Source organism: Lissotriton vulgaris, chromosome 10, assembly GCF_964263255.1.
Source record: "Lissotriton vulgaris chromosome 10, aLisVul1.2, whole genome shotgun sequence".
Taxonomy (NCBI): domain Eukaryota; kingdom Metazoa; phylum Chordata; class Amphibia; order Caudata; family Salamandridae; genus Lissotriton; species Lissotriton vulgaris.
The window spans coordinates 56,613,052-56,639,841 of NC_141698.1; the positions used below are offsets into that span (position 1 = coordinate 56,613,052).

The 26,790-nt window shown below is 45.9% G+C and overlaps 1 protein-coding gene across 2 annotated transcripts in view; it reads left to right on the plus strand.

The window, feature by feature from the left end:
• Positions 1-26,790, plus strand: part of COG7 (component of oligomeric golgi complex 7) — a 199,680-nt gene that overhangs the window by 118,743 nt on the left and 54,147 nt on the right. For both annotated transcript variants that reach the window (XM_086940442.1, XM_086940443.1), the window contains exons 10-12: positions 598-752; positions 20,762-20,878; positions 26,697-26,762. In XM_086940442.1, coding sequence (XP_086796568.1) covers positions 598-752; positions 20,762-20,878; positions 26,697-26,762 — 338 coding nt within the window. The remainder of the gene's footprint in view (positions 1-597; positions 753-20,761; positions 20,879-26,696; positions 26,763-26,790) is intronic.

The window sequence follows — 26,790 nt, forward strand, 5'->3', positions numbered from 1 at the left end:
CCCAGCAACTGCATGTTTACTTGCTTCCCTTGTTGTTGTGTTCTGCAAACTACCATCTGTTTTCTGATGTTCCTCCTGTTCCCCACAACCACTGAAGTTATTTTCTTCGGACACAGGTCTGTTCCTTTGCTCATGTTGCATATTTTTATCCTCCTCAATAGGAATAACTCTGTGGGTGTTTTTCTGCTAGCATACTTGATATATTTGTCAAAGTCTGCAGGTGTATGCCTCTGATCCATTTCAGTTGTAGGTGGCTTCCTGTTCCCCTATGTGTTTCTTCCACGTGAATGTGTTTTTACTTTACTTTCAGTGTTTCCATTGCTGTTGCTTGTCTATTTCTATGTCTCTGAGATCATCTGTCTCCTGTCCATGTATTCTTACTTCCCAATGATGTCCTTGAATGTTTATTAATCTGTTGCTCTTTTAGTTGCAAACCTCTTCCCTCATAGGTGTGTCCCACTGATATTTCAGGCCTTTTCTGCTGTACCAGTTGGTTATTGTTTTGCTGGGCAACTGGAATGTAGTTGGATTCTTATCTGTAATACTGAGTGATTGCCAGGCCAGGCAGTGGTTGAGACATTTTTTTTCTCTTTGCAGGAACATGGGGAGGTTTTGGACTGCGTGCAGGAACTCAGTCAGTCCGTGAGCAAACTTTTCAGCTTGGCTTCAGGGGCAGTGGAGCGATGTATCAAATTGACGGATGGATTAGGAGCATGTGGGCTGCTCCAGGCGCTTCAAGCACTCTTTAAAAAGTGAGCTTAAAATGGTCTTGTCACCTTCTAAAGCACTGAATTCCCTGATTAGTTCCATAAAGTATACTAGTAAAATTTGATGCCACTTTAATCCTGTTTTAAGGTGTACATGTCATTGAGCAACACATAATCTAATACGGAGTCCATTGATGTATTTGGATGGTTCTTCCAAGTTTTTACCAGGATCTGAAATAGACTTCTAGCTGCAGATTCCTTACCTTTGAATTATCCCTAGGCATGAGTCTGGATCTGGAATTCTTTTGTGAGCAGTACCCCTGCATGCCCGTATGGGGCGTTGTTTGGCTCCACATGTCATTGTCCACACTGTAAGGGTCGTGCGCGGTGCCTATGTAGTCGCCACCGCAGATTTCTTTTCGTTCCATGCAAGTCAACGCAGATCCTGGGAGAGAGAAACCCTTGTCATTTTTTAAATAACTCTATTTTGACGTTTTGTCTAATGTTTTTGAGAATTCTTCTCCTGGTGTGGCAGGATATCTACTAGAAAAGCTGGCTTCAGTCATCTTGGATGCCTCTGGTGCCTCAAGCGTGATCGCGACCTGAAGACCTGTATCGACTGCCACCCCATGCACCCCAAAGCCTTGAGGGAACATTCCCTCAAACTCCTTGCCGCTCAATGTTCAACGCTGCAACTATCCCGATCCTGGTTGATGGGAAGGGCCTGGGATCGGTCAGGGAGCCCAAGATCTTCGGCACACTCAAAGTCGTCTTCTGGTGAATCCCACAAGAAGAAAAAGAGCAAGAAGTCAAATAGGTATTCAACTTCACCCCACCTGTCAAAGACCTCTAACAAGACAAGGTAGCATCGTCATTCGAGGCCTGGCTCTGTGGTAGAGCCTATGTCATTGCCAGCTCTGTGCTTCTTCAAGAGCCGGTGCAACCCCTACTTAACTTCACAAATTTCATAAGGCCATGCACCGACTCTGCTGGCGTGCCTTTGGGCTCCATGGGTTCGGAGGGGCATCTTTTGGTTTTCCGCCTGTGGTTCTGCCCCTGACTCCAGCTGGGCCCCTTGGATCCACATATGGATTTGGACTAGCGCCTGTCATACCACCTTGATCTTCTCCGATTCTGACACTGTCCCCATTCTTATCCCCGAATCCGACACAGAGCCAGAAAGTGTTGTCTGACACAGACTCTTGCACTGACTGGAGCCATGCCTTCCAAGCTGGAACTGTAGCCCTCTTCTTATGGGCTGGGACTTGGGGAGGATTGGGAGGGGCCACTTGACCCTCAGGAATATCTGCCCCTAGACCACAAAATTGACTGGTGTGAGGAATTTGCGGACACCTCTCCAGATGCTAGCATGGTCTCTCCTTCCACCGTGGCTACAGAGGAGGGAAGACTCTTTTGCTATGGTGGTGAAAAGTGCGACAGAGGTCCTGTACCTTAGCCTGCTCTCACTAACATCTTGACAGATGTGCTTCAGCTGGGAGTGACCCCCCCCCCCAAACCGCTTCTCCCATTTAATGAATCCCCTATGGATCTCCAGACCCTTCTCAGGGGCTCCTGTGAACAGGACAATTTTCCACTGCCACTGTCCTCTATAGGGGCCTCAGTTTCCTCACGCAACACTCTACCCCGAGAGTTTGGTGGTCTAAGCCTTCACTCTCGGGTAAATCCTGGCACATTCCCTACCACACCACCAGGTATGAAATCCAAGAGGCTGGTCACCTTTGTCAAGAAAATGTTTTCTTCCACTAGCCTGGCACTGTTGTCTTTGAACGCTGCACGCCTTCTGGGCTGTTACTCCAATTCTCTATGGGATTCAGTTGCGCAGGTGCTGCCCATGGTCCTGGAGTAGGCTTGGGCATACTCTCCCAAGCTATACCAGACGGGAGAAATACAGCGAAGTTCACGATCTGTTGTGAGCTGGACACAAACAACTTGCTAGGCAGAGTGGTTTCCTGGCCTTTTGGCGCCACGTCAGGCTGAGGGCAATTGTTTTTTCAGGGGATGTCCATGGTAACTTATAGACATGCCCTTTGATGGCTCCAGTCTCTTTGGAGACAAGCCGCGCTCAGCACTGCAGTGGATAGCAGAGCCAGCTCATTGGGCCTTTCCATGACCCCTTCCCCCCTCCCCCAACACCAGTTTGCTTTTCACTTCTTTCGTGGCTACAGAAGAAGCTTTCAGCCACGTCTTTACCCACCCAGCCACCACAGCGCACACGCTTTCCAGCCTCTGCATGGCTTAGGACAGGCAGCCAGAGGTCGGGCCAGTCCAACACTCCCCGGCAGCCGCAGCCTCCAAACCCATTTAGGTGCCCACAACCACCATGGGCGCCCAGTGGGAGGCAGGATACACCATCCCCTGCCCCACTGGAGATTGATAACATCAGACAGCTGGGCTCTGCAGATTGTCCGATGGGGCTACTCCCTCTCCTTTGTAACTTCCCCACCACCCATGCCACCCACTTACGACAGGCTGACAGAGGACCATCTCTCCTTACTCTGCCAAAAAGTGGCAGTTCTCTTGGCCAAGGGAGCCGTGGAGAGGTTGCCGATGCCAGACAAAGTTTGTACATGTTATTCTCGCTACTTTCTGGCACCCAAAAAGTACAGTGTCCTTTGTCCTATCCTAGACCTGCACACTCTCAATTTCTTCTTCAAAAAGTAGAAGTTCAGAATGCTCACTCTCTCTTAAGTCCTGTGTGCCCTGGACCCGGTAGACTGAATGCTAGCATTGGACTTGCAGGATGCATATTTTCACATTCTCATCCTGCCTGCCCACAGATGTTACCTGCGGTTCAGAGTAGGCCACAAGCACTTTCAGTTGGCATGCTCCCTTTTGGCCTTGCCAGCACCCCGCGGGTGTTCACCAAGGGGATGGCGATGACTGCAGCTCAAGTGGGATGTTCATGCGTACCAGTCTTCCCCTATCGCAACGACTGGCTGTTGAAGGCAGGCTCATCCCAGGCAGTCGTCTTCTACCTCCAGACTACAGCGGACCTCCTGTACTTGCTGGGGTTCACTATAAACAGGCGGAAGTCACACCTGACTCCCTCTCAGATGCTCTCTTTCATCAAAACCGTTCTTGACCTGGGGCAGTTTTGTGCTTATCTTCCCAAACGGCGAATCCATGATATTCAGACTTTGATACTGATGTTTCATCCTCTATCCTTGGTTTTGGCAAGACTGACTGAGGCTGCTGGGCCTCATGGCCTCCTGCATCCTGCTTGTGACACATGTCCGCTGGCTTATGCAGACTCTGCAGTGGGACCTAAAGTTCCAGTGGGCGCAGCATCAGGGAAATCTCTCAACATGGTCCAGATCTTGGAGGGAACTGCAAAAGATCTGCAGTGGTGGTTAACAAACAACAATCAAGTCAACGGCAGACCCCTCTTCCTTCCCCAGTCAGTAGTGACCGATACGTCACTCCTGGGGTGGGGCGGCTATCCGGGAGAAGTGGATATCAGAGGCCTCTGGGCTCCAGCATCAACCTACTGGAGTTCTGTGTGGTCTGGCTGGCATTAAAAGCCTTTCTACCCTCCATCAAGGGCAGGATTGTGCACCACTGCCATGTGGTATTGCAACAAAGAGGGTGGGGTGGGTCGTTGACCCTTTGTCAAGAGGCCCTGCGTCTATGGAAATGGTCAGAATGCCAGGGCATTTCCCTGGTGGTTCAACACCTGGTGGGTTCTCTGAATGCCCGGGCGGATGAACTCATCCAAAGGTGCCTAGCAGATTGTGAGTGGCATCTCCATTTGGAGGTGATACTAGGTCTCTTTCTGCAGTGGAGAGAGCCTTTGTTAGATCTGTTCACCACTGGCGAGAATGTGCAGTGTCAGCAGTTTTGCACACTGGAGTTTCCAAGGCGACTCTTGCTTGGAGACACTTTTTGTCTTAAATAGAGCTCAGGCCTCTTGTACGCTATTCCACCCACACCAATCCTGCCAAAAGTTCTCAAGAAGATCCTAAACGGCATGGCCCAAGTCATCCTTGTGGCTCTGTACAGGACTCTGAGAGTTTGGTATACCGAGCTGTTGAGCATGGCCCTTGGTCCTCCGATCAGGCTGCCCCTTGGGGAGGATCTTCTGTCGCAGCAGTAGGGGAGGGTTCTCCAACCGAACCTGTCAATGCTCCACTTTCGTGCGTGGAGATTGAGCGATGACGTTGTCAGTTTTTGACCTTTCGCCCAAAGTCTGCAATGTTATCTTGGCAGCCAGGCATCCCTCTTCCACGAATGTATAAGCCTGCCATTAGGACAAATTTGTGGCTTGGTATGCAGAAAAACAGGTTGACGCTCTTTCTGCTTCTCTCTCTGGTTCTTCTCTTTATCCTTTCTCTTCCCCAGCTGGACCCTGCATTGGGCACATTAATGGGCTATCTTTCTGCCAGATCAGCATACCCTGATCAAATCCCCTGTTGTAAATAGGTTTTTGAAAGGTCTTCAACAAGTTTCCACCTTCACGCCTCAATGGGACCTTAATCTAGTATTGAGGTGCGCTGCCTTTAAGGCACTGCATAACTGTCCTCCCAGGCTTACCATCAAGATGGCCTTCCTGGTGGCAATAACATCTGCCTGAAGGGTTAATGAGCTTCAAGCGTCTCTACCTGAACATCTTCCCAGACAAACTTGTTCTTCGCACTAGAGCTTCATTTCTGCCTAACATTGTCACTCACTTTCATGTAGGCCAGTCCATCACCCTACATACCTTTTATGCTCTGCCACATCCCTCTAAGGAGAGGAGTGACTCCACTACCTGGAACCGAAAAGAGTGTTGTCGTTCTACCTTGGCCACACGAATGAGTTCCAGGTGGATACCAACTCTTCATGGGGTATGTCAGAGTGAAGAAGGGAAAGGCTGTGCAGAAATGGACCATCTCTAGATGGATCATACTCTGCATTCCAATTTGCTACGCATTGGTCAAGAAGCAATCCCCAGAGGGTTTGCATACTCATTCCACCAAAACAAAGACTCCGACCACTGTGTTAGCACTCTTTGCATGCATTCACAAAGCACTTCTGCTTGGACAGTCGGGTCTGTCAGGACGGGCCCTTTGCCCATTTGGTCTTCCAGGACTTTTTGGTGTGAAATGGTTTCATAGACCCACCTCCAGGGAACTATTGCTTGGATATCTATTCTGAGGTAGGAAATCTGCAGCTAGAAGTTTCAATCAGATGAACAAGTTGCCTACCTTCGCTAACGCCTTATCTGGTAGAGACGCTATCTAGCCACAGATTCATTACTGACCCACCTATCCTCCCCTAATTGCGAACAGATTTCTAGGGACAGGGCTGTTCCCTTTTCAGGGCCCTAGTTTTCCACACCAGTGGTCAGTGTTCTTCGTGCCTCCTGGCATGGAATGTTGCAAAAAGAAACTAACGTCAGGGTGCTAGCGTGACGCATGGGCACTGCACATGTCACTTCTATTGTGGACAACACCGCCTATGGTACGCGGAGCTGAACGACGACGCCTACTGGCGCACAGGCGTACTGCTTACGAAAAATTTCCGGATCCAGTCTGACGCCTGGGGATAATTCTAAGGTAAGGAATCTGCTGGTAGACAGAGTTTCTACCAGATAAGGCATTACCGAAGGTAAGTAACTTGTTCTTTTTTCACTGCTGCTATCTTCATCATTTGTGTTCATTAGGATATTCAGCTTAGTCTCTGAACATCTATAACAACAATGAATAACATCAAAATTTGTTTGAAACATTACAGCATAAACAAGGAACTTATTTGTATTAAACAAAAAACGAAATACAGCAGGAAATTGCATTTTCCATAGTTGAAAGGCACTCTGAAGGAGGAAGATACCATCACTGAGCACAACAACACACAGTAATAAACTTTCTCTAAACTTGGATCTTTCATAGACTCACCTGCTTGAATTGTTCCCTCTTGTCACACTGGGAGGACTCTGTAGTCCTTGTTAACATCGCAGTGTATAAGACATTCAGTAATGCTGAGAAAACCTATAGACTCCGTGCAATCAAAAAACTTCATTATGTGTGTGGCCATCAGGTGAAAGAACCCAGATCACTTCCGCTCCCAGCGGCTTCCTATTGTCAGATTTTCTACCTCATATCTAGTGATATGGAATACTCTTGAGCTCATCCTATAATTACATTAAAAGGAATATTTTTCACAGCAGTTTTGAGTTGTTTTTACTCAAATTGTTTCTTCTTAGAAAGCTATTCAGTGGTTCCCTGAAAGAAATCTGAGTGCTTAATTTTCCAGCCTCTTTTAGGACAATTTCTATTTCTTTTTCATCCCAGGATTTAAGCATGACTGATGCTTTTGTCAAGCAGTCCTCATTCAAGATCTGCAAATCATGTGCGAAGAATAAAATCTACATGGGTGCCCCACATCCTGAAAGACTAACTGTCTTCATCTAGGACATATTTTAAAGAAATTAGATTTATGTACCATCTTTTCAGCGAAGACACTGAAGGGCCGAGAAAGGTGTTTGACACTGGCCATTATTCAAGAGAAAGTGGAGCCTTCAATTGTGGAGTAAAGAAGCAGAAATACATCTGTTACCCAGTTCGGAGAAGTCACATTCCCAAACTTCCCAACTGGAAAATAGCACTCAGATCCTGTGTCTAAAGATCAGACTTAAACTCAGCCACTGTTTTACACAGGATAAGGAGTAGGTGAGGACACTCCCAGGAAGCATACTCCAAAGACTACCAAATGTCCAGTGAGATTGGCTTCATTGGGCATGACCACATCATCAACTGCCCCATATCAACAGCCTAGTCGTCCTCTAAAAGATCAAATACCTGTTCAGCCAATACCTCTAATGCCTTCTACTTAGAGGGCAACAGCCATATCCCTTCTTCACCCAGAGGGGTATCAAATAAGGATACATTCAGGGTGATAACTATGATGCTGGTGATTAACACGAGTGTGAGGTGATAATGGGTGACTAGGAATAGGCTAATGATGCAGGTGAAGCTTGACAACATTGATGATGGTGAGGCAGGACAGCAAAATCGTTTTCCAAATAAAGATTTAGATTGGGATCAATATATATCCCATGACGATGCTACCATGGCTCAAGTGCTGAAGAAGCCTGTCTTAGATCCTAAAATGTGGATTAAATATCACTCAGTTTCATTACATCTATCTGTGCCAAGATCATAGTGAAAGCATGTCAATGCCCATCTCTCTTGCTATTTGGAGACCTCTGGTCTGCTGCTCACCTTTCAGTTGAGATTTCATTCTGGTTTCAGTACGTAATCTGCCATTTTAGATGCAGTAGAATATCTTAGGAAACAACTTGATCGGGGGTGCATTGCTGCTCTCATTCTCTTAGACTTCAGCTTTGCTATAGACACGGTATCTCATTCGGTCCTATTGCAGAGACTGTCAGATATTGGTGTTCAGGGCTCTGCCCTTTTCCCTATTTTTACAGGATCGTACCTTTCAGGGTTTTCTAAGCCACATGAGTCCTCTATATTTTCTTTTTTATGTGGAGTGTCATTGAGCCCTGCACTCTTTAACATTTATGTTAAACCTCTGGCTGATCTAGTCAGCAGCCATGGTCTTTCACTTTTCATGTATGCTGATGATACCCAGATCAGCTTAATGTAGAGAACAGGGATAACACTACCAATGTTCTTTTGCTGAATGGTGATAAGACTGAGATGTTGGTAGTGGGCGATCAGCCCCAATTCTGGGGTTCACACTAGCAGCCCACTGATCTTGGGCTGCTCCTCACTCCTTGCAAAGCACCCAAGAGCCTGGGCTTTTGGTTGAACCAATGCCTCCCCATGGACATTCAAATCTCTAAAATCAAATCGTGGATTACTGCTTCTGGTTACTTAAAAGCTTGATGAATATTCTCAAGCTCCTCCCTATTTCTGCTCAGAAAAGGGTGGTCAGGCCTCGAATGCGTCTCCAGGCTAGATTATGGTGATGTGCTGTAACTAAATGCTCCCAAAACGATTCTGAAGAGACTTCATATTATACGAAATTCCGCGGCACAGCTGTGCTGCCACATCTCTCGGCATATCTTAGTCACCTCCCAGCTCCGCTCTCTTCACTGGCTGACAGGAGAGAAGCATATCCATTTTAAAACGTTATGCTTTATGCACTTGGTTTTGTATGGTGGTGGGCCTGGTGGCCCTTCTTAGATCAGCGTATTGGTGCATTGGTATTCTCCTAAGCGGTCCCATCACTCTGGTAATCAGCTCCTAACTACTATACCTCTTCGTAAACAGGGAGGAACATCTTTTGCTTTTCTTGGTTCTACACTATGGAACTCTCGACCTATTATAATTTGAGCCTGGAGCTCTTTTCTAGATTTCAGCAGAATAATAAAAACTTTGCTCTTTTAGGCTTGTATAGTCCTGACATTCACTGTACTGCTGGGAAACTCTTGTTGACTAGTCATGCACTTTCGAAATGTAGTGATATATCTAGTGTTTGGGTCGGATGTGTGCAAGTTGTTTTTCTTCGAAGAAGTTGTCTCGAGTCATAAGTTATAGTAACTCCACCTATTGATGGTAATGCACATGGGCATCTACCCTAATATGAGTTTGTTTTCTTTCTGCCATCTGGTTGGTACATATGTTACCGAGCTCCGGATCGATGCTGTTGCGTTGATCTTTTCAAACCTTCTTGGATCCTTTCCCTTCTGTCGGAATTGCCATTGTCGTGTTTCCCTTTCTCTCATCAGCTTGGTCCACGTGTACTCATACGTTTCAGTGTTTGTGAAGACTTTGATGCCCTGATAGGGCCCTTGCACTATGGGTTTTTCCTGCTTTCTCCATGGTAAGCATACCTCGCTTTCGATTGAATCGACGCTGTTCTGCTACTGTCCTCGGTGTCGCAGCAAATATCCCTGAGCCGATCTCCACCAGGTCTGCAACCTCTGTCTCTCTACCAAGCATGGCGAACCTTCCTGGGATATCTGCCACTCCGTCCGTTCAAAGAAAACTTTTCATTACCATCGGGCTGAACCCCTTGAAATGTCATGGAGAAGCAATAACGACACACTGAACGTATTAGGTGGCCAGGACCTCGAAGGTGAACCACAGTTGGAGCTATCGAGTGCCGAGGAGGAGGCCTTCTCACCAGATCCCAGCTCAGTTCCAACCTGGAAAGATGTGTCTCCCACCCAGCAGGACATGCGTACTAACATGCCACCACTGCGTTCCAGGTACTGATCGATTCTGAGCACCCCTTACAAAGGGTCTCAGGTGTCCAGCCTCGAAGCCAACTAACCAGCAGGCTTCCGGTCCATACTGCCTCTCAGCCATGGTCGGCACAAATAGCATAATTCAGACACCAGGCCCATCCTCCGCTCGAATTCGATGAAGATCCTGAAGCAGTCACACTGGCTCCAACAGCTTCCTCAAATCATCCCTCTGAGCCAAAGCCTTCGGCATCCAAGCTTCAACGCACACGCCAGAACCGAAGCACTCGACGTCGAGACCTTGCTCCTCCACTCCCTCTGTCAACCCATACTTCAGCAGCTGCAAGAGGAACTCGACACCTGTCCGCATCACATCATGATCCACCCACACATTGGACAAATCAAAACCCAAGGATCGCTCCAAGCTCAAGTTCAGCTTCGAGGAAGCCCGCGACCTGCTGCCACAGCCAAGAGCAAATGGGGACATGGCAAGGCTGCGAGTCGTCCACCATTGCCTCCTCCTCTCCCCCTCCCCACTCCTCTGCCTCCTCTTCCTCCTCACTCACCTTTCCTTCCCACCTCTGTCCTCTGGGGTCACCACACTCTTTATTTGATGGGCGTAGACTAGGGTCAGGGGACCCTTATGATCCTGCAACCCCAAGATAATCCCAGGAATTACTATAATGTAGATCCAACAGGTGACACGAACCCCGACCTCTATCCCACCTGCCCCACCAAAAGATACTACCTCATATCACAAGGTCTTCAGCAGAGCGGCCTCTTTCCACAAGGCGGAGATGCATAAGGACACCACTTGATGAGAACCCGCTCATCCTCACAGCGTTCCATGCAATACCTCTTAATGTTAAAGGGGATGTTCAAACCAGCTCTTGATATTTTCAAGTAAACTGCTAAAGCCCGGGTGGTCACCCCTAGGGTGGGCATAAAGTACAAGGGCTCACCTTCAGACCCAGTCTACATTAGAGGCCCACTCCCACCGACTCCTTGATAGTCCATACTGCTCACTAACATGCCAATGCCTGGGGCACCTGTGACGGATGGCCACCTGATAGGGAAACTAAGATGCTGCTGAAAAGTGTTGCTGCTCAATCTGCCACCCACTGCTTCATTGCTAATTTAATCAGCTTACTTTCCAGATATGACAGGCCACTGAAATAACATGGAGGAACTCCTCCAACACCTCTGTGTTGAGTACCGTAAATTAGGTTAAGATTTGGTCTCTGAAGGTAAACTCATCTCAAATGTCACCATACGCTGTGCCCTTGATGCTGCAGACACTGAGGCATGTTGCATTAAGGCCAGAATCCTAATCCGTAGGCATGGCTGGCTCAGTGTCTCTGGCTTCAGGCCAGATGTCCAACAGCATCATCTCAACCTGCCCTTCGATGAGGAATCCCTTTTCAGACTGCAGGTTGATCAGATGCTGGAAAAGATCATGAAAGACAGAGACCCCACCAATGCAATGAGGAGCCCTCCAAATGCCCTCGCCGTGGGTCCTTTTGTCGGCCCTTCTACTGCAGCTGTTCCTAGTTTACTCGCCTAGAGGCTTCCACCTCTTTCCAATGCCAGCATGCTCAACAACCCTCCACAAGGAGTTATTTTCGAGATAAGGCTGCTTCCCACAAGGGAACTGCCCCGTCAAAGAACTACTTCCCTCAATCATACTACACCTATCGGGACTCAACTTCTAGGATGTATCCACAAATGGCAGCAAATCCCCTCAGACCAGTGGGTACTAGACATCATATGGCATGGTTACTGTTTGGAGCTCCCTTCCACCCCTCCCAGCATACCACCTCGCAGACACATCCTTTCCCCGCATCACCTTTGGGAGGAGGTAAACACTCTCCACGTCAAGGGGTCATAGAGCCAGAGCCATTACACCTAAAACACACAGGGGTGTATTCGCTGTATTTCTCAGTCTCAAAAAGGATGGGTCCTTCAAGCCTATCCTGGTCCTTAGGCCCCTCAACGCGTACCTTCTGTCAGAACACTTCCACATGGTCACACTGTAGGATGTCGTACCACTAATGCATCAGGTCGAATTTATGACTGTCCTCGACCTCAAAGACACCTACTTTCTCATCCCAATTCACTCAGCTCACAGTCTCTTCCTCCGGTTTGAGGTAAGTGGCAGGCATTATCAGTTCAAAGTGCTGCCCTTTGGTGTAACTACTTCCCCATGAGTGTTTACTAAGTGTTTAACGGTGGGAGTTGCGCACCTGCGGCGCATGAGCATCAATTTGTTCCTTGACTAAACGGCTGACTGATCAGGAGCACAGCTTACCATCAGTGCCTAGCACAAACTGAAGCTTCCATAAGCCTCCTACATGACCTGAAATTCACCATCAGCGCCAACAAGTTTGTTCGATCCACAGGTGCTTCAAATACAATCCTATCTAGGGGCGGTATTCAACTCAGTGGGGGGCAGGGCCTATCCCAGTTCTACAAGGGAGCAAGCCTTCCAGGTGTTGCTTCCTGTTTTGCAGCCAAATCACCAGGTTATGGTCAGAAAAGTCATGTGTGTCCCCACATGCCAGGTTGCACATGCTCCTTTTGCAAGAATGCTTAGTAAAACGATGACCTCAAGGGGAGGATCACTAGGCAGATCTAGTATTGATCGGGAGCTGCCCTTATCACTGTCTACAGTGATGCAACACCAACAACCTGTTGCAGGGTCAGCCCGTTCTGGACCACATTCCACAGATCACCATCACAACGGATGCTTCTCTTACGTGTAGGGGATGCATTTACCGCTGTCCAAGGTCTGTGGGCACCCCATCACCAGGGTCACCACAGCACTTACCTAGAACTATTGGGCGTTCGACTAGCATTGAAAGCCTTCCATTATCAGAATTGAGGCAAGATGGTCCTCATTTTCACCAGAAGCATGAGTGCCATGTATTATTTACACACGGAAGGCGGCACTCGCTACCTTCAGCTGTCAGCGTTGGCTCAGAACATTTGATGTGTGGCACTCGACCACAGAGTTCATGTGTTGGTGGAGTACCTTCCGGGGAGTGGACAATGACTTTGCAGACCTCAGCAGGATGCAGCAACAAGTCTGCAAGTGGGAAATACACCGCAAGTTCTACCTGTGTCAGTGGGGGTCCTGATGTAGACCTTTGCGCCACCGCAGAAAACGAAGAAATGCCTAAACTCCTCCAGGTACCCACAGTCCAAAGGCAACTCACTATGGATGAATTGGTCACGAACATTTGCTTATGCTTTTCCACCTCTCCCACTTCTTCTGTATATGGTTTGAAGGCTTCAGCAGATGTCTCTCACCTTTATCTTAGTGGCTCCCACCTGGCCCAGCCATCTTTGTTCACCGCCCTCCTCAAACTCTGTGTTTCCGCATGAGAGGCTCCCCAACACGCTGGACCTTCTAATGCAGAACCATGAAGAAATTGGGCAATCCCTTCCATTAACACTTTTGCTCCACAGGTCCTAGAATTTGGTCACCTGGGTATCTCAGAAGATTGCAGACCAATAATTCAAGCGGAGGGAGTCAAGCTAAAATTAAATGATATTTTTAAAGTAGAAATGGTATTTGACATGGGCTTACTCAGAAGCGTTAGACTGTATATTAAGGACCCTTCATCACTTGTTATCGCATCTGCTTAATTCGGAAACAAATTAGCTGTGGAAACGTATTGAGCCATCCTTGTTTTCCTCAAGAATTTTAGAAGAATTCCTGAGTTTTCTCTGATTTTTCTTTAGCTACCAAGACTTTCACCATCTTGGGAGCCTAATAAAATTCTCACAGACCTGATCAGAGCTCCCTCTGAACCAATTCATTGTGCCACGACACAGTACCTATTGTTGAAGACTGCCCCTTTACTAACAATCGTGTCAGCAAGGAGAATGAGTGAATTGCAAGCGCTTTTTTTAAGAACCTATACCTGCACTTCTTTGAGGGTAAAGCAAGTCTGGCCGCAAGTCTGAGGTATATTCCTAAAGTGCCAACATCTTTTCATCCAAACTAGAAAATGTCATTACCGACTTTCTTTCCTCACCCAACTACTGTAGCAGAAAGATCTATTCATTCTTTAGATATTCAAGGATATCTGTCAATTGAACTAGTTATTTGTAACTTATTGACCACCTGGTTAGTGTAAACTTCTAACTAAACAGACTTTGACCATATAGATCATATTGTGCATCACTATTCATCACAGTATGATGAACAAACCTATCCATATTAGGCACGACAAGAGCCAACTCCATGAAACGTACGTGCTCTTCTCCTGGTGTGCCCCTCAAGAAATCCATAAAACAGCAATGTGGAGGATGAAAAATGTCTTCCCAAAGCACTATTGCATTATTGTCTAATTCTGGAGGCAATTGGCAGTGGGAGAAGCAGTGTTCCAAGGCCTTTTCTTATAAGGAGAGCCAGATTCCCACCTTCCTCTACTTATTGTGACAGTTTTGCAAATTATAATTCAAGCATGTGACTTTATGAAAAATCCAGTGCAGGAAAGGGAAAAGGGTGCTTACCTGAAACTGGAGTTCTCCAGCATTGATTTACTTACGACCCATCCTCTTCCCCTTTCGTGAGGTTCCAAGGCAGGTACATGTTTTACCATGATGAGCTGAGCTTGAAAATCTTTCATTTACAAGTCTCTGGGAATTGTGGAGCTCTGCGTTCTAACACCTGACTGGGTGGAATTCATGTCACAAAATGATGGACTGGCCGGAATTCAGACGTCACAACCTTATTAATAAGACAGAAGATACCTGTCACCAGGAGCGGTCCGTGCAGGTAAGAGTGGTGGGGCGGGATTCGACAGACGACGCAGAGGGAACATTAAATAAATAATTTATTTTTCCCCCGTCGTCTTCTTTTGAATCCGTCCCCACCCCGCCCCACCACTCTTACCTGCACGGGCCGCTCCTGGCTGTCAAGAATCTATTCAAGTCAAAACAAATGCATAGCAACCAGTATGGCATAGTTAAGTTCAATCCATGTGGATTGAAATGTATTTTAGACTTGAGATATTTCCCATGCAGCAGTGTGGTATGAGGGAACAAATATTATCAACTTAACTCAGTTAAAGAGTGAGGAATGGAAGGCTGCTCTTTAACTCCTGCACAGACTGACATTGTTGCTATAAAACGTCGTTATTCAATGAAGTGGTAGAGTGAGATCGAAAGATAGACTTTTCTATTGCTGTCTTTATTCTGCACACAAATACGAGATGAGCATCAAAAGATCAGCTTACTGTAAATATTAGTTTTCTTCTGTGTCTATGGGTTTGTTACAGGGCACCAGTTAAGGTGAGTAATGGCTCTAAAAATAGCCAAATACTCCATTTGTGTTTTGAAATGTCATCCTCTATTCATTTTTGGTGTTTAAGAAGCTAAGATTACACCTTCAGGATTAATGTGACTCATTCCTTCCACCTTACTTGTAGTGTCACACATGCTTCCTCTCTTACTAAAGCCGCACTTTTCAAAGAAAGCTGCCACTAGATAGTCAGAATTAGTATATTCCTTTCCAGTTGTGCCTTGGTGTACCTGCCTTACTTTCAGGGAGTGGAGAAGGCACAGAAGCCTTTACTCCGATACTGACAGCATTACTGTGCTGAAAGTATGATGGCCATGTGTCCTTTTGGTGGTGGAGATATTAAAACTATTACTTTTGTAGAACAGCACATGGTTGTGTGAAGCACAGATAGTGTGCAGCACTGGTGATAGCGCCGTTTACAGAAAACATGATTTTAAACTGCAAACTCACTGAGAAGTCCTCAAGCACTGTAAGAACGTAGGCGCTGTAGTACTTCTACCCCCTTAGTCCTAACTCCACTTGGGCAGAGATAGAGTGGCCTAAAGCAGAATAGCACAGACTTTAGTGCAGCACAGCAAAGACTGGTGCAGTGCTGCAAAGCTTAGAGCACATACAACTGTAGTGCAGCACATTACTTTTCAACGCCAAGAGATTCTGGTGAATGAAAGAGTACTTTAAGTGCACGCTTGAAACTCCTATAAGCATGTGAAGCGGTATGTGTAAGTGCCACTCACACGATCACTAGTTAGCACAGAGGTTTGATGATGCTTGCACACTGCTTCTCTGATGCTGCTAGGCTGGGGAGAAAATGGTTGAGACCTTAGGAATAAAGGCAGTGAACTGCAGGAGTGAACTTAGAAGGTGGATGAGGGAGGTACATACTAAGCCGTTTTCCTTCCTGCTATGCAGCCTTTGAGCTCCATCGTGTTGTGCATCTTGGCTTGTACATGGAGTGGCTCTCTGCTGAGTGGAGCCCGGGAATTATTGAGGGAGGTGAGTTTCCGTCCAAGTCTTGGCTAAGACAGCATTGGCATGGAGATCGCAGATCCAACAAGTTCATAAGGGATGAGTTTGCAGACCCTTTTAATGCATATGGCTATGTTATTTTATTAGTTTTTGTAAAGTATTTTCCCCTCTAAGACGGTCTCTTTGGGCCATATGCGAATTTCGGCCTTTGCGAATGCTAATTTGCTAAATGGAATGTATGAAACATTTTCGTAGCAAAATAAGGAATCGCAAAATTTGCCATTCCTTATTTTGCGATTGCACTTAAGGAATCGCAAATTTAGCGATTCCTTAAATGCAATGTATCAAAGAAAAATTAATGCAAAAATGCCCATAAGGAATCGCAAATTACCACCAACTTCTAGTTGGTGGTAAGTCTAGTTGGCGGTAAGTTGCGAATTCTTTTAAAAAAGCTATTTATTTAAAATCCAAAGGTGGCATGACGCTCATACATGCCCTTAGGCCATGTATGTGCGCCATATGCCCACACATGTAATTTTCAGGGGTGCAGCAGGGTGTTCTTGTGACACCCCTGCACCCTTGAAAATATTCCTAAATTGCGATTAGCAAATTGCTAATCGCAAATTTCCCCTTCATTCCTATGGGCCTCCTAGCCCATAGAAATGAATGGGAAATTTGCGATTAGCAATTTTCTAATCGCTATTTAGGAATGTTAAGGAATCGCTAAAAAGAAGCGATTTCCTACATACATACCATTTTGCGATTTCTAAATAGCGATTCCTTAAAAATCGCTATTTAGAAATCGCAAATTGGCATGATGATACATATGGCCCTTAGTGCTGAGAGGGTTGAGTGGTCTAACAAAAACAGACCGGCATTACTACAGACCAGTGTAAGATTGCTAAAACAAATGTTTATTTTACTGCTGTTTAAAACTCCATGAAACCATCTTGCTTTTTTGGAGACTGAAAGATCATTCAATAGATTTGCCTCTCAGACATGAGAATACGGGCCACCCCATTTAGCTCACGTTACACTTAGTATCTGGTGCTAGAATAAGTTTGATGATCTCAAGGCTCCTGCTGGGAGATGCGTTTTTAAAACAGTACTTTAAAAATGCTGTCCATCTGATAGAGACTTCTAGCTGCAGATTCCTTAGCCTAGAATTATCCTCAGGTGTCAGACTGGATCTGGAGACTTTTTGTGAGCAGTACTCCTGCGCGCCAGTAAGTGGCATTGTTTAGCTCTGTGTGGCACCATTGGCGTATTCTGCACGGAAAGTCCTGATGTCAGTTTTTTTTCGGAACTCTTCACGCCAGCACCACGGAGCCACAAAGAACACTGATCACTGCTCTGTGGAACTAAGTCCCTGAAAGGGAACAGCCCTGTACCTAGAAATCCGTTTGCAGAGCACGGAGGATGGGTGGATTCGTATGGAATCTGTGCCTAGATAGTCTCTACCAGATCTGGAATTACCAAAGGTAAGTAACTTGTTCATCTGAGTCACAATCAACCAATCATACAAGTATATAGCATGGCAATTCACCCCTAGGAATCTTGAGGTGCTGGAGCTGTTTGCTGCTGCATGGAGGTTTGAAAATTCAAAACATCTGGGTCTTTAGTTCTCTTCTGAATTGCTGGAGTGATGTTTTGGTCCTGAGGTACAGGAGGAGATTTTTCCAGGCATTGGCAGCCAGGTGCGAGAAGGAGCGCCTTTCGCTGTTGGCTCAGCAGATCTGTGAGGTGTCTGCGAGGGAGAGGGAAGATGAGTGAAATGTACGAGTCTTGTCGCTGAGTTCTGTATTGTCTGGAGTCTCTTCAGAAGGCGTGCGGTAATTCCTACGTAGCGCGAGTGCCCGGAGTCCAGTCTGCTGATGATGAGGGCCTGTGTGACACTCCATCTAGTGTTCACCGGGAGCCACCTGAAGATCTTGTGCTGCATGCGAAGGCAGTGGAAGCAGGTGGTTGACTGATTAGTTATCTTAGAATAGATACCCAAGCAATACCTCCCCAGAGAAGGGTCTGTGAACACGATACAAACCAGAAAGTCCTGCAGTACTGACTGGGCAAAGTACCCATCCCGACTGACCTGACTGTGCAGGCTGTAATGTTTGGTGAACCTATGCGATGAGGCCCACGTTGCTGCCTGGCAGTTATCCAGGACCGTAACTCTGCATACTAACTCTGTGGTCTCACCCTTTGCCATAGTGGAATGAGCATGAAAGCCCGCGGGAGGCCTCCTTTTGGCCAATGCATAGCAGATCTTAATGCAAAGTACCATCCATCAGCAGACGCTTAACTTCTGCACCGCCTTCCCTTTCTTTGTTCCGTCATATCCCACGAAGAGTTGATCATCCACCCAGAACGTTTTTGTACAGTCAAGGTAGACTGACAACACTCTTTTTTTGGTCCGGCCAGTGGAGTCTTTCCTCTTCCTTAGATCGATGTGGCAGAGCATAAAATCTACTAGTGCTGCTCATGCAAAATTTCCAGATCCAATCTGACGCCTTGGTTAATTCTTAGGTAAGGAATCTGCAGATAGAGTCTCCACCAGATTAAGGCGTTGCCAAAGGTAAGTAACTTGTTCTTCTGTGCCAGAAAGCATTTTGGGCTACAGAGTCAATTGAATTGAATGCGCACCTTGGCTGGGAATCAATGCAGGCTTTTCCAAGTCACAAAAACATGCTGCTGCGGATGACGACCACATCTGAAACGCACTGTGGTTTCCTAATAGTGCAGCAACTAAAGCAGCAGCCAGGTACAAATTCCTAAATAGGCAGGAGCAATCCGCACACAGCAAGTAGGTAGAGATAGTAAAAAAGAATTGCCTCTCATGGATAACTTATGAACCTATTATTTTTTATTTTTTACTGTAGTAGTAGGAACATGACATTGTCTGAATGAGTGTGGCCAACATTTTATAATCATCTTGGGGTGCACCAACCACTGTGATGGGATTTGATACAGGTGCTTAGCACCCACCAATCTCAATTTCAAGCAGGCAGTGACCTTATTTGTCTCTTTAGATGACATAAGTTTAATATTGAATTGAGTCATCCGTGTAGTAATCCCCTGCTGAGCGGCAGATAAAGCAGTCAAACCTAGAGAAATCAAAAAAGACTGTATGTGGCTGAATAGGGCCAATGAACAGTCTGCAATCCATGTTACTTGCAGAGTTAGCAATGTAACTAGTCCTACAAAACAAGCATCAAAGGACAGGTTTCGGGGTTTCATTCCCCATCAGCCAGGATAGCTTGAATCCAGTGGTACAGTGAGCCCGGGACCCATGTCTGGGCATGCCCAGCGCATTTAGGGTAAAAAATGTAAAAGACTCACAATTGAAGGAAGGAATGCAGAACAAATTAAAACATTGTTCTGTATTATGTCCATCAATTGTTCTTTTTTGCATTTGTCACCCCGAGTGAGATGGGTATGCCAAGACGTAGGTCCCGTGCTCTCCATGCCACTGGAGTCGAGCTATCCTGGCTGGTGAGGGGTGAAACCCCGAAACCGGCCCTAGGATGCTTGTTTCCGGTCCAGGGAGGACCTGGCCAGGCAGTTCGGGCTGGACTGTTACCATTGGGCGCAGGATAAAAACTGATATGCATATGGCTGGGTCCAAACTGGAATGGCATGGTGAGCAAACAAACGATGGATTTAGGCCCAGATCTCTGTACCGGGGTGAATGTATGACACTGTTCTGCATTCTGTCAATCAATTGTTCTTTTTGCATTTGTCACCTGGCCATGTGCTTCTGTGCCAGTTCTAAAAGTATGCAAAATGTGAACCCCACTGTCTCCGACATCCCCCTCCCCAGTCCCAGCTGTTTATGATTGTTACCTACTCCATATCTCAAGATTGCTTCATCACCATCCTTATTGGCATAATCGGCAGTGGCTGGGACCCAACATTCTTGACACATCAAAGCATCTTAACATCTGGAGAGCCTTCCCTACCTCTGAGACCTGCCACTTACACTCTTCCATCCCCTTTTGTAGTATGAGGTTAGTTTCTTAATTCTTTGGATATTGAGAATGGGGATTTTTTAAACTAGAACCTATGTTTTATTTTATGTTCACCAAAGGCTGTGAGATTGAAAAAAGTAAACAAAAAGTTAAGGGGATCAACCAACCGGCTTAAGAGCAAGTTAAATCATTTTAATAAAATAAATGTTTTCAGAAGGCTCGGACAGTCTCTCCCTCCACAGCTTTCCAGACAGCTGTCCCTCCCTGCACTTGTAACGCAATCTGCGATATCCACAACCCCTCGCAGAAAGGCTCTGAAATTAATAGCGATTGCTGAGTTCTCACATATATCAGTCTTGTTTCTGCGCATGGGTTCGCTGGGGCAGTCTTTGAAAGTATACAGGACCACAAGGTATTTCCATTCTCTGCCCCTGATACTCAAATCTTATTTCACTTTCCCACGAACATTGCATTCATCTTTTTGTTGTATACAGCGTTCCATAGAGTACATTCAAGGTATTAGAGATGCATTTTCTTTTGACTAAAACGAAAATATTTTGCCATTGCTTAAAAAATTCCTTTATCTCCCAAACGTAGAGTAAAGTGCTTGCATCTCAGAATCTCATGCCGCCTTCATTTGTTTTTGTTTTGGTAGGTATGTTTCTGACTTCACCAATACGCTGCAGTCGATTAGGAAAAAGTGCAAGTTGGACACTGTCCCGGCGGATTCTCTCTTCCAGGAGGACTGGAGCGCCTTTCAAAACTCTGTCAGGTAAGGTTGTTAAGGCGTGTCTTGGGATAGCGTCAATACCAGTTTTGCTAGATAAACGTTGGTCATGACATCTTAGTAACTTTGTCTTAGCTGGCCGGGACGATGGGTTGACAAACAATGGTATTCCTTTGAATCTGACATTTTCATCAATACCCTTGTTTAGCCGTTGTCAATGCCATGCATGATGGATGAATGTGAGATGCTTCAGAACTCTGAGCACACTTCATGGGTACTTGTCCAAACCTGAGAAACAGCTACTTAGATGCAACTGGCAGAGGCAACACGAAACACTTGGTTAAAAATTGGAAAGTGGACTACACAAAAATTCTTGTGGCGTTGGCTAGACATAATTTTTTTTATTTCCATGGTCAGTGCTAAGATGTTTAACCTACTTTCTAAATCTATGTAGCCAACCTATCAGTGGGAGAGGATTCTCCTGTCCTGGATTTTGAATTCTCAGTCTCTGTATAATTGGTGGTTGCTTTCTTTCTGTGCATTTCTTATGTGAGCTAGTCCTCAAATCAGAAACCACTTTTTAAATAATGTACTAATCTGCATTGAAATTACCTCTATAATCATGTTCTCTATTTTGCTCTACACACTCTGCCTACATACATATTTACATATATACATAAATACTCAAGAAGGCGGTTTGCCATACAGTCAGTTCATGACTTTAGGCTGCAATATCCCTTGGTCCCCTTACGTATTCACTGTGCTGTTCATTTGTTTTATGCATCCCCCTCCTTGCACAGGTTCTGTCTTCTTTAGCCCAAGACTGGCAGACATACTCTCCAGTACACTTTGCCTGGTAGTATTATGCCTGCCATCACATTGGATTAAGAGTCACTATAAACATTATAGAATATTTTCTACCATGGAGCTTGATGGTATGTTGATATAGATGGACTTCCTCTGTGTGATCCACCGCAGAAGTGCCACACCAGTTCTGGGTGGCGGCTAATAAAATGCAACTGGCACGGTTTTCGGATATAAGCTGCCATATGAGCGAAGTATGAGGGAAAACTCTGTGCTGCACCCCAAGGGAAGCATTGGACCAAGGAAACGAAAGTCGTCTGCCCTCCCATAGAGTCATAATTAAAGATGAAGGCCTGGTGTTGCTTCGACCCAAAGGAGAGGTGTCAAGAGTAAGTTACGCAGAGTATGGGTCTTCTATTCTTTTCAAGAAGGAAGGGCCTGCTGCTTCCATCTGTAAGGATGAGAAACGTGCCAAGTATATGTAGCTAAGTTGGCATGCACCGAGGGTAAGAACTGACTCCTTTGAAATAGATGAATATGTAAGCTTCCAAGAGAGAGGAATTGCGTCACAACAGGAGATAATCATTACCCTGTTGAAGTATGGTGCAGGGATACTGGGGATTTTTCAATTATGAGTTTTGTCCCCTGGATGGAGAATAACCACACTGACCTGGGATTTATGGGAAAACATTTGCATGCTTTCCTATGATTCTAGGGACAAACCTGGTGACATTTTCCTAATTGGAGTAGTTGGAAGATATGGAGGGGCATTGCTGGTGGAGGGGCAGGTCGTTTGGTCAGGACAGGTGATGACAGGGTTGATACGGGCTGTGGGGGGTGTTGTCGGACCTCTGTCCCTGCATTGGCTTGTTAAGGGCGCTTCTGCACCTAGTGAAACCTGTGTCCCAAACCTTGAAATAAATGGTCCAGAGACATCAGGATACTTGTAGTGGCCCAGGACGATATCCCCCTGTAGTTAATGCTCCTGTGAGATTCTGCAACTTGTAATGAGGGACTGTATCCATGCATTATATTGCACAATCATATTATTGCCTCCACTGCTTCGACCTAACCACTACATTGCAATGTAAGTGCAGGTATGTATAATAGATTAAAACAATAGGTTATCAGGTTAGGTAGACAATATGAAGGTTAAAATAGTAACAATATGTTAGACCTGGCACCGTTGGATTGGGTCTCCCTTCCATTTTTTTAGCTGTTGCCACCTGTGTTTTTGCTATGTTTTTGCTGGTCTAGATGCTTTGGGCACTTTGCCACTGCTATTCAGTGCCAAAGTGCAAGTGCTCCCTATTGTAAATTGTTGTAATGGATTAGTGACTCCATGATTGGCTTATTTGATTTACTTGTCAGACCCTAGTACAGTGCATCATGTGTGCCCAGTGCCTGTAAATCAAATTCTGCTGGTGGGCTTGCAGCATTGGTTGTGCCACCCACAGAAGCCACTTGTAAAATGTGGCTCAGGCCTGCCATTGCAGAGCCCGTGTGGAGCCTGGGGCTGCCATGTCCACTTGGCAAGTGCACCCACTTGCCAGTCCCTGCACCTTCCCTTTTCTACATATTAGACACCCCTAAGGTAGGCCCAAGGGCAAGGTTTATTGTATGTAACAGGTAGGACATGCCCTGATTTGTGTGGCATGTCCTGATAGTGAATTACAGCCAATTTCGTTTTTCACTATTGCATGACCGCCTGTTCCCGTAGGCCAGAATGGGCAGTTTGATTATAACATCTTATAATCCTAACTCACCCAGGGAACTAGGTAGAAATTCGAGTTTAGTAAGCCTGAACTCAGAATGTTAAAATACATCTTTTAGTGTGGGTAATTTTTACATTCTGTGTTTGAAAATACCACTTTTAGAAAGTAGGTATTTTTCTTGCCTAACTATCCAGCATGCCTCTGCTAGGTTTGTGTATTCCTTGTCTGGTTTGTGAGTGACAGGGGGCTGGTGAGGGTTTTGGCTCCAGCAGTCTGATTAGTCGGGGCTGGGCTGAATAAGACCTGCATTGAATAGAGAGTGGGGGCGGAGATTTCCTTTCACTGACATGAGCCCTCATGGAATAGAGAGTAGGGGGAGTAGATTTCCTGTCAGCTTCCTGGGCCAGGTCTGCTTTCAGCAATGCAGCACGGAACTGATTTTGGCTGGGCACAGGCGCCCTCTGTCTTCAGAGGACAAAGCTATTTAATGGTATAAATATTGGGGCCCAGACCCCAGAACTTTAGATCACTTCTGGGAAAAACAACGAACCTTTGCCTAGGAGAAGAACCTAGGAAGCTGAAGGAGGAGACTGCCCCTGGGCTGTTTTGCTATTTCTGGGGTTGGCCTGCAATGGTTACTTTATTGCCAAGGAAAGGGGAAAAGGACTTTTGTGAACTTTTCATAATCTTGAGGAAGAATCTCCAAGGGCTTGAAGTCTGGTTGCCTCCTGCCTGAAGTCTCAGAAGTACAAGACTTCACCACCAGCTCCCCTGAATTTCCATGCTGGGAATTCTACCTGCTTAGAGGTGCCTACTGTTGTTTGAGCCCTCTGAGAAGACTGTGTCGCTGGGAGCTGGAAGAGCAACGCAAGGAGGAGAAGCGTGTCGCCGCCACAGCAGTTGCTGTTGCATCGCCGAAATGCGTGCGCTGCAGCTTTTCGCTGTCGTATCACCGACGAAGCGTGTTGCATCACCGGGAAAGCGTGTCACCGCCGCAGAGGTCACCGTCGCATCACCGGAGAAGCGTGACGCAGGCCTGTTGCACCTCAGAAGTTACCGAGCTTGCCCCACGGCCGTCCGGCGTACATGCATCGCATCCAATGTTATCACACCAGAGACGCCATTTTGTCGCATCGTCGCATCGCATAGTGGCGCCATCTTGTCACATCGTCACCGGGCCGCAGTCAGAAACAACGCATCAACTCTCCACACAGTAAGGAAGGGAGCCTCAACTCCCCTGCGCAGCAGTAGGGAACCACTGCATCCTCTCCCCTGAGTGTTAGGAACAGCTCATCAACTTCCCTGCAACCCTTTTGTTTGTATTGCGCAACGCATCCCAGGTACTGTGAGAGTAAAGTGTTGTATATACTATCTACATTGAACTAAGCTATTTTCTACCATTTTAAAGTCTTATTTTTGTTTACAGTATTGTGTTTTTTTTTCTTTTCTTGTGTTAAGTCTAGTAAAGATTACTTATTTTTCTAAACGGTGTGGTGTCCATTTGTAGTGTTTTCACTGTATTACTGTATGGGTTCACAAATGCTTTACACACTGCCTCTGAGATAAGCCTGCCTGCTCGTGCCAAGCTACCAAGGGGTTGAGCAGGGGTTATTTAGGAGTGTAGACCCCTTACCCTGACTAAAAGCAAGGGTCCCTATTTGGACAAAGGTACCTACCTTTGCCAACTAGAGACCCCCAATTCTAACACAATACATTGAATATAATCCAATTTTAGGTCAATATTATCAGCCTCAAAATGGTATCATACAACCAAAGGAAGTAAAAGATCACCCTGTTATCCGAAAGAGCTTCAAATCAAAGAAATATAAATCACAATATTATTTGAACTACCTTCAACCCACAGTAATGAGAGAGTGCACTCTTATGTAACATCAACAGTTCAAAACAAACAAACTCACTGACCCTGGAACACTGCAGTAGTACATCAGAGTAAACGACAGAGCCAAACATCGATCAGCAGCAGTGAGTGTAAGGAACAAAGAGGTACAGCCACAAAGCAATTAACATATGTGAGTCACTGTGATAAGGAAGCTATTTTTTTTATTGGTTTTATAAAGCGCTGTGCTTCACCTTTCTGTCATTTGAGAATTAAACGTTTTCCTGACAATGCCTGTGTGTGACAGCATCTAAAATGTGAATCCGTCCAGTGAGTTACAGATGGGTACCCCCACCTGCTGTTCTTTGGTTTCAGCCCATAATCGGCGAGGAATTCAATCAGAGCAAGAAACCTAGGACTCTGCGGCATACGCAACCAACCATAGTTCAGAAACAGAACCAAGTCACAGAAAACGCAACCTACTCCATGACTGAAATAGAGGAGATTTTTGTGGCCAAACTTAATTCAGAAAAGAACAGAGGCAACTGTTGATCAAAATCACAGAAAGTCTAAATAACTGTAGCCAAACTAACATCAGAAAACAATAATGTATGTTATGCACCAGCCCTGAGAGTTAAACCAGCTGCATAATAGAATCATTTGAGAGTATGAAAACATGGATGGAAGTGGAGGACAGTGACCGGGAGGTGTTGAGTAGGGAAATGAAGTCTGTCCAGTTAGAGGGAAATCAGGAAGTCCCTGTTGGGCTTCAATCAATCAGAATTTTATAACTCACTTGTGAGGGTCTCAAGGCGCTGGGGGGGGGCTACTGATTCATCTGGAATGGAGGTTCAGTCGAAGATTCAGGTCTTGCGGTCCTTCTTGAATTGGGTCATCGACTGGGATTGCCTTAAACTTGTCTTCTCCCAAATCGCTAGAGGAACCAGATGCGAGTGAGATACTTCTTCCGTAGAGTAAGGGTGCCCAGGAATATAGAGAGCTCAGGCCATTGTAGATCTTAGGACCCCCTTAGACTTCTGAGTGTGACTCTGCTTCCTGGAGGATCTGCTAGAGTTCTCTGAACCTACCGCCTTTGTGTATAGCCTTTGCCCTTAACGAAAATACTTTAAGTGTGGACAAGATTCTTCCACAAAGGAAAAGTGAAGGAATAACAAGAAAACAAACTATTTGGTTTTAACTTTATTGCAACTTTCGAGGTGCAGTAACCTGTTTGTTTCTGTAGCCGAAGCACTTTAGAGTGCTGACATGAGGCCACCTCTTTCTCACCAAAATGCTCGTGATCAAAGATCATACGTTTCTCAAACACAAACTGTTGTGAATTTCACTAAATGCAACCTTCAAAACGTGCGCGAATGTGGATAACAAAGTGAAAAAAAACAAAATGTTGAAGGCTTTGTTATTATTTGAAAACTTCTATTCTGATCACTGATTGGGCTGTTAACCAGGCACCAACCATGATAGAAAATGTCTGTTTCTCTTGTCACAGATTGATAACGACGTGTGGGGAGCTTCTACGCCAGTGTGGGGACTTTGAGCAGCAGCTTGCAAACAGGTGAGAGCTGGCCCACCTGGAAAGGGTA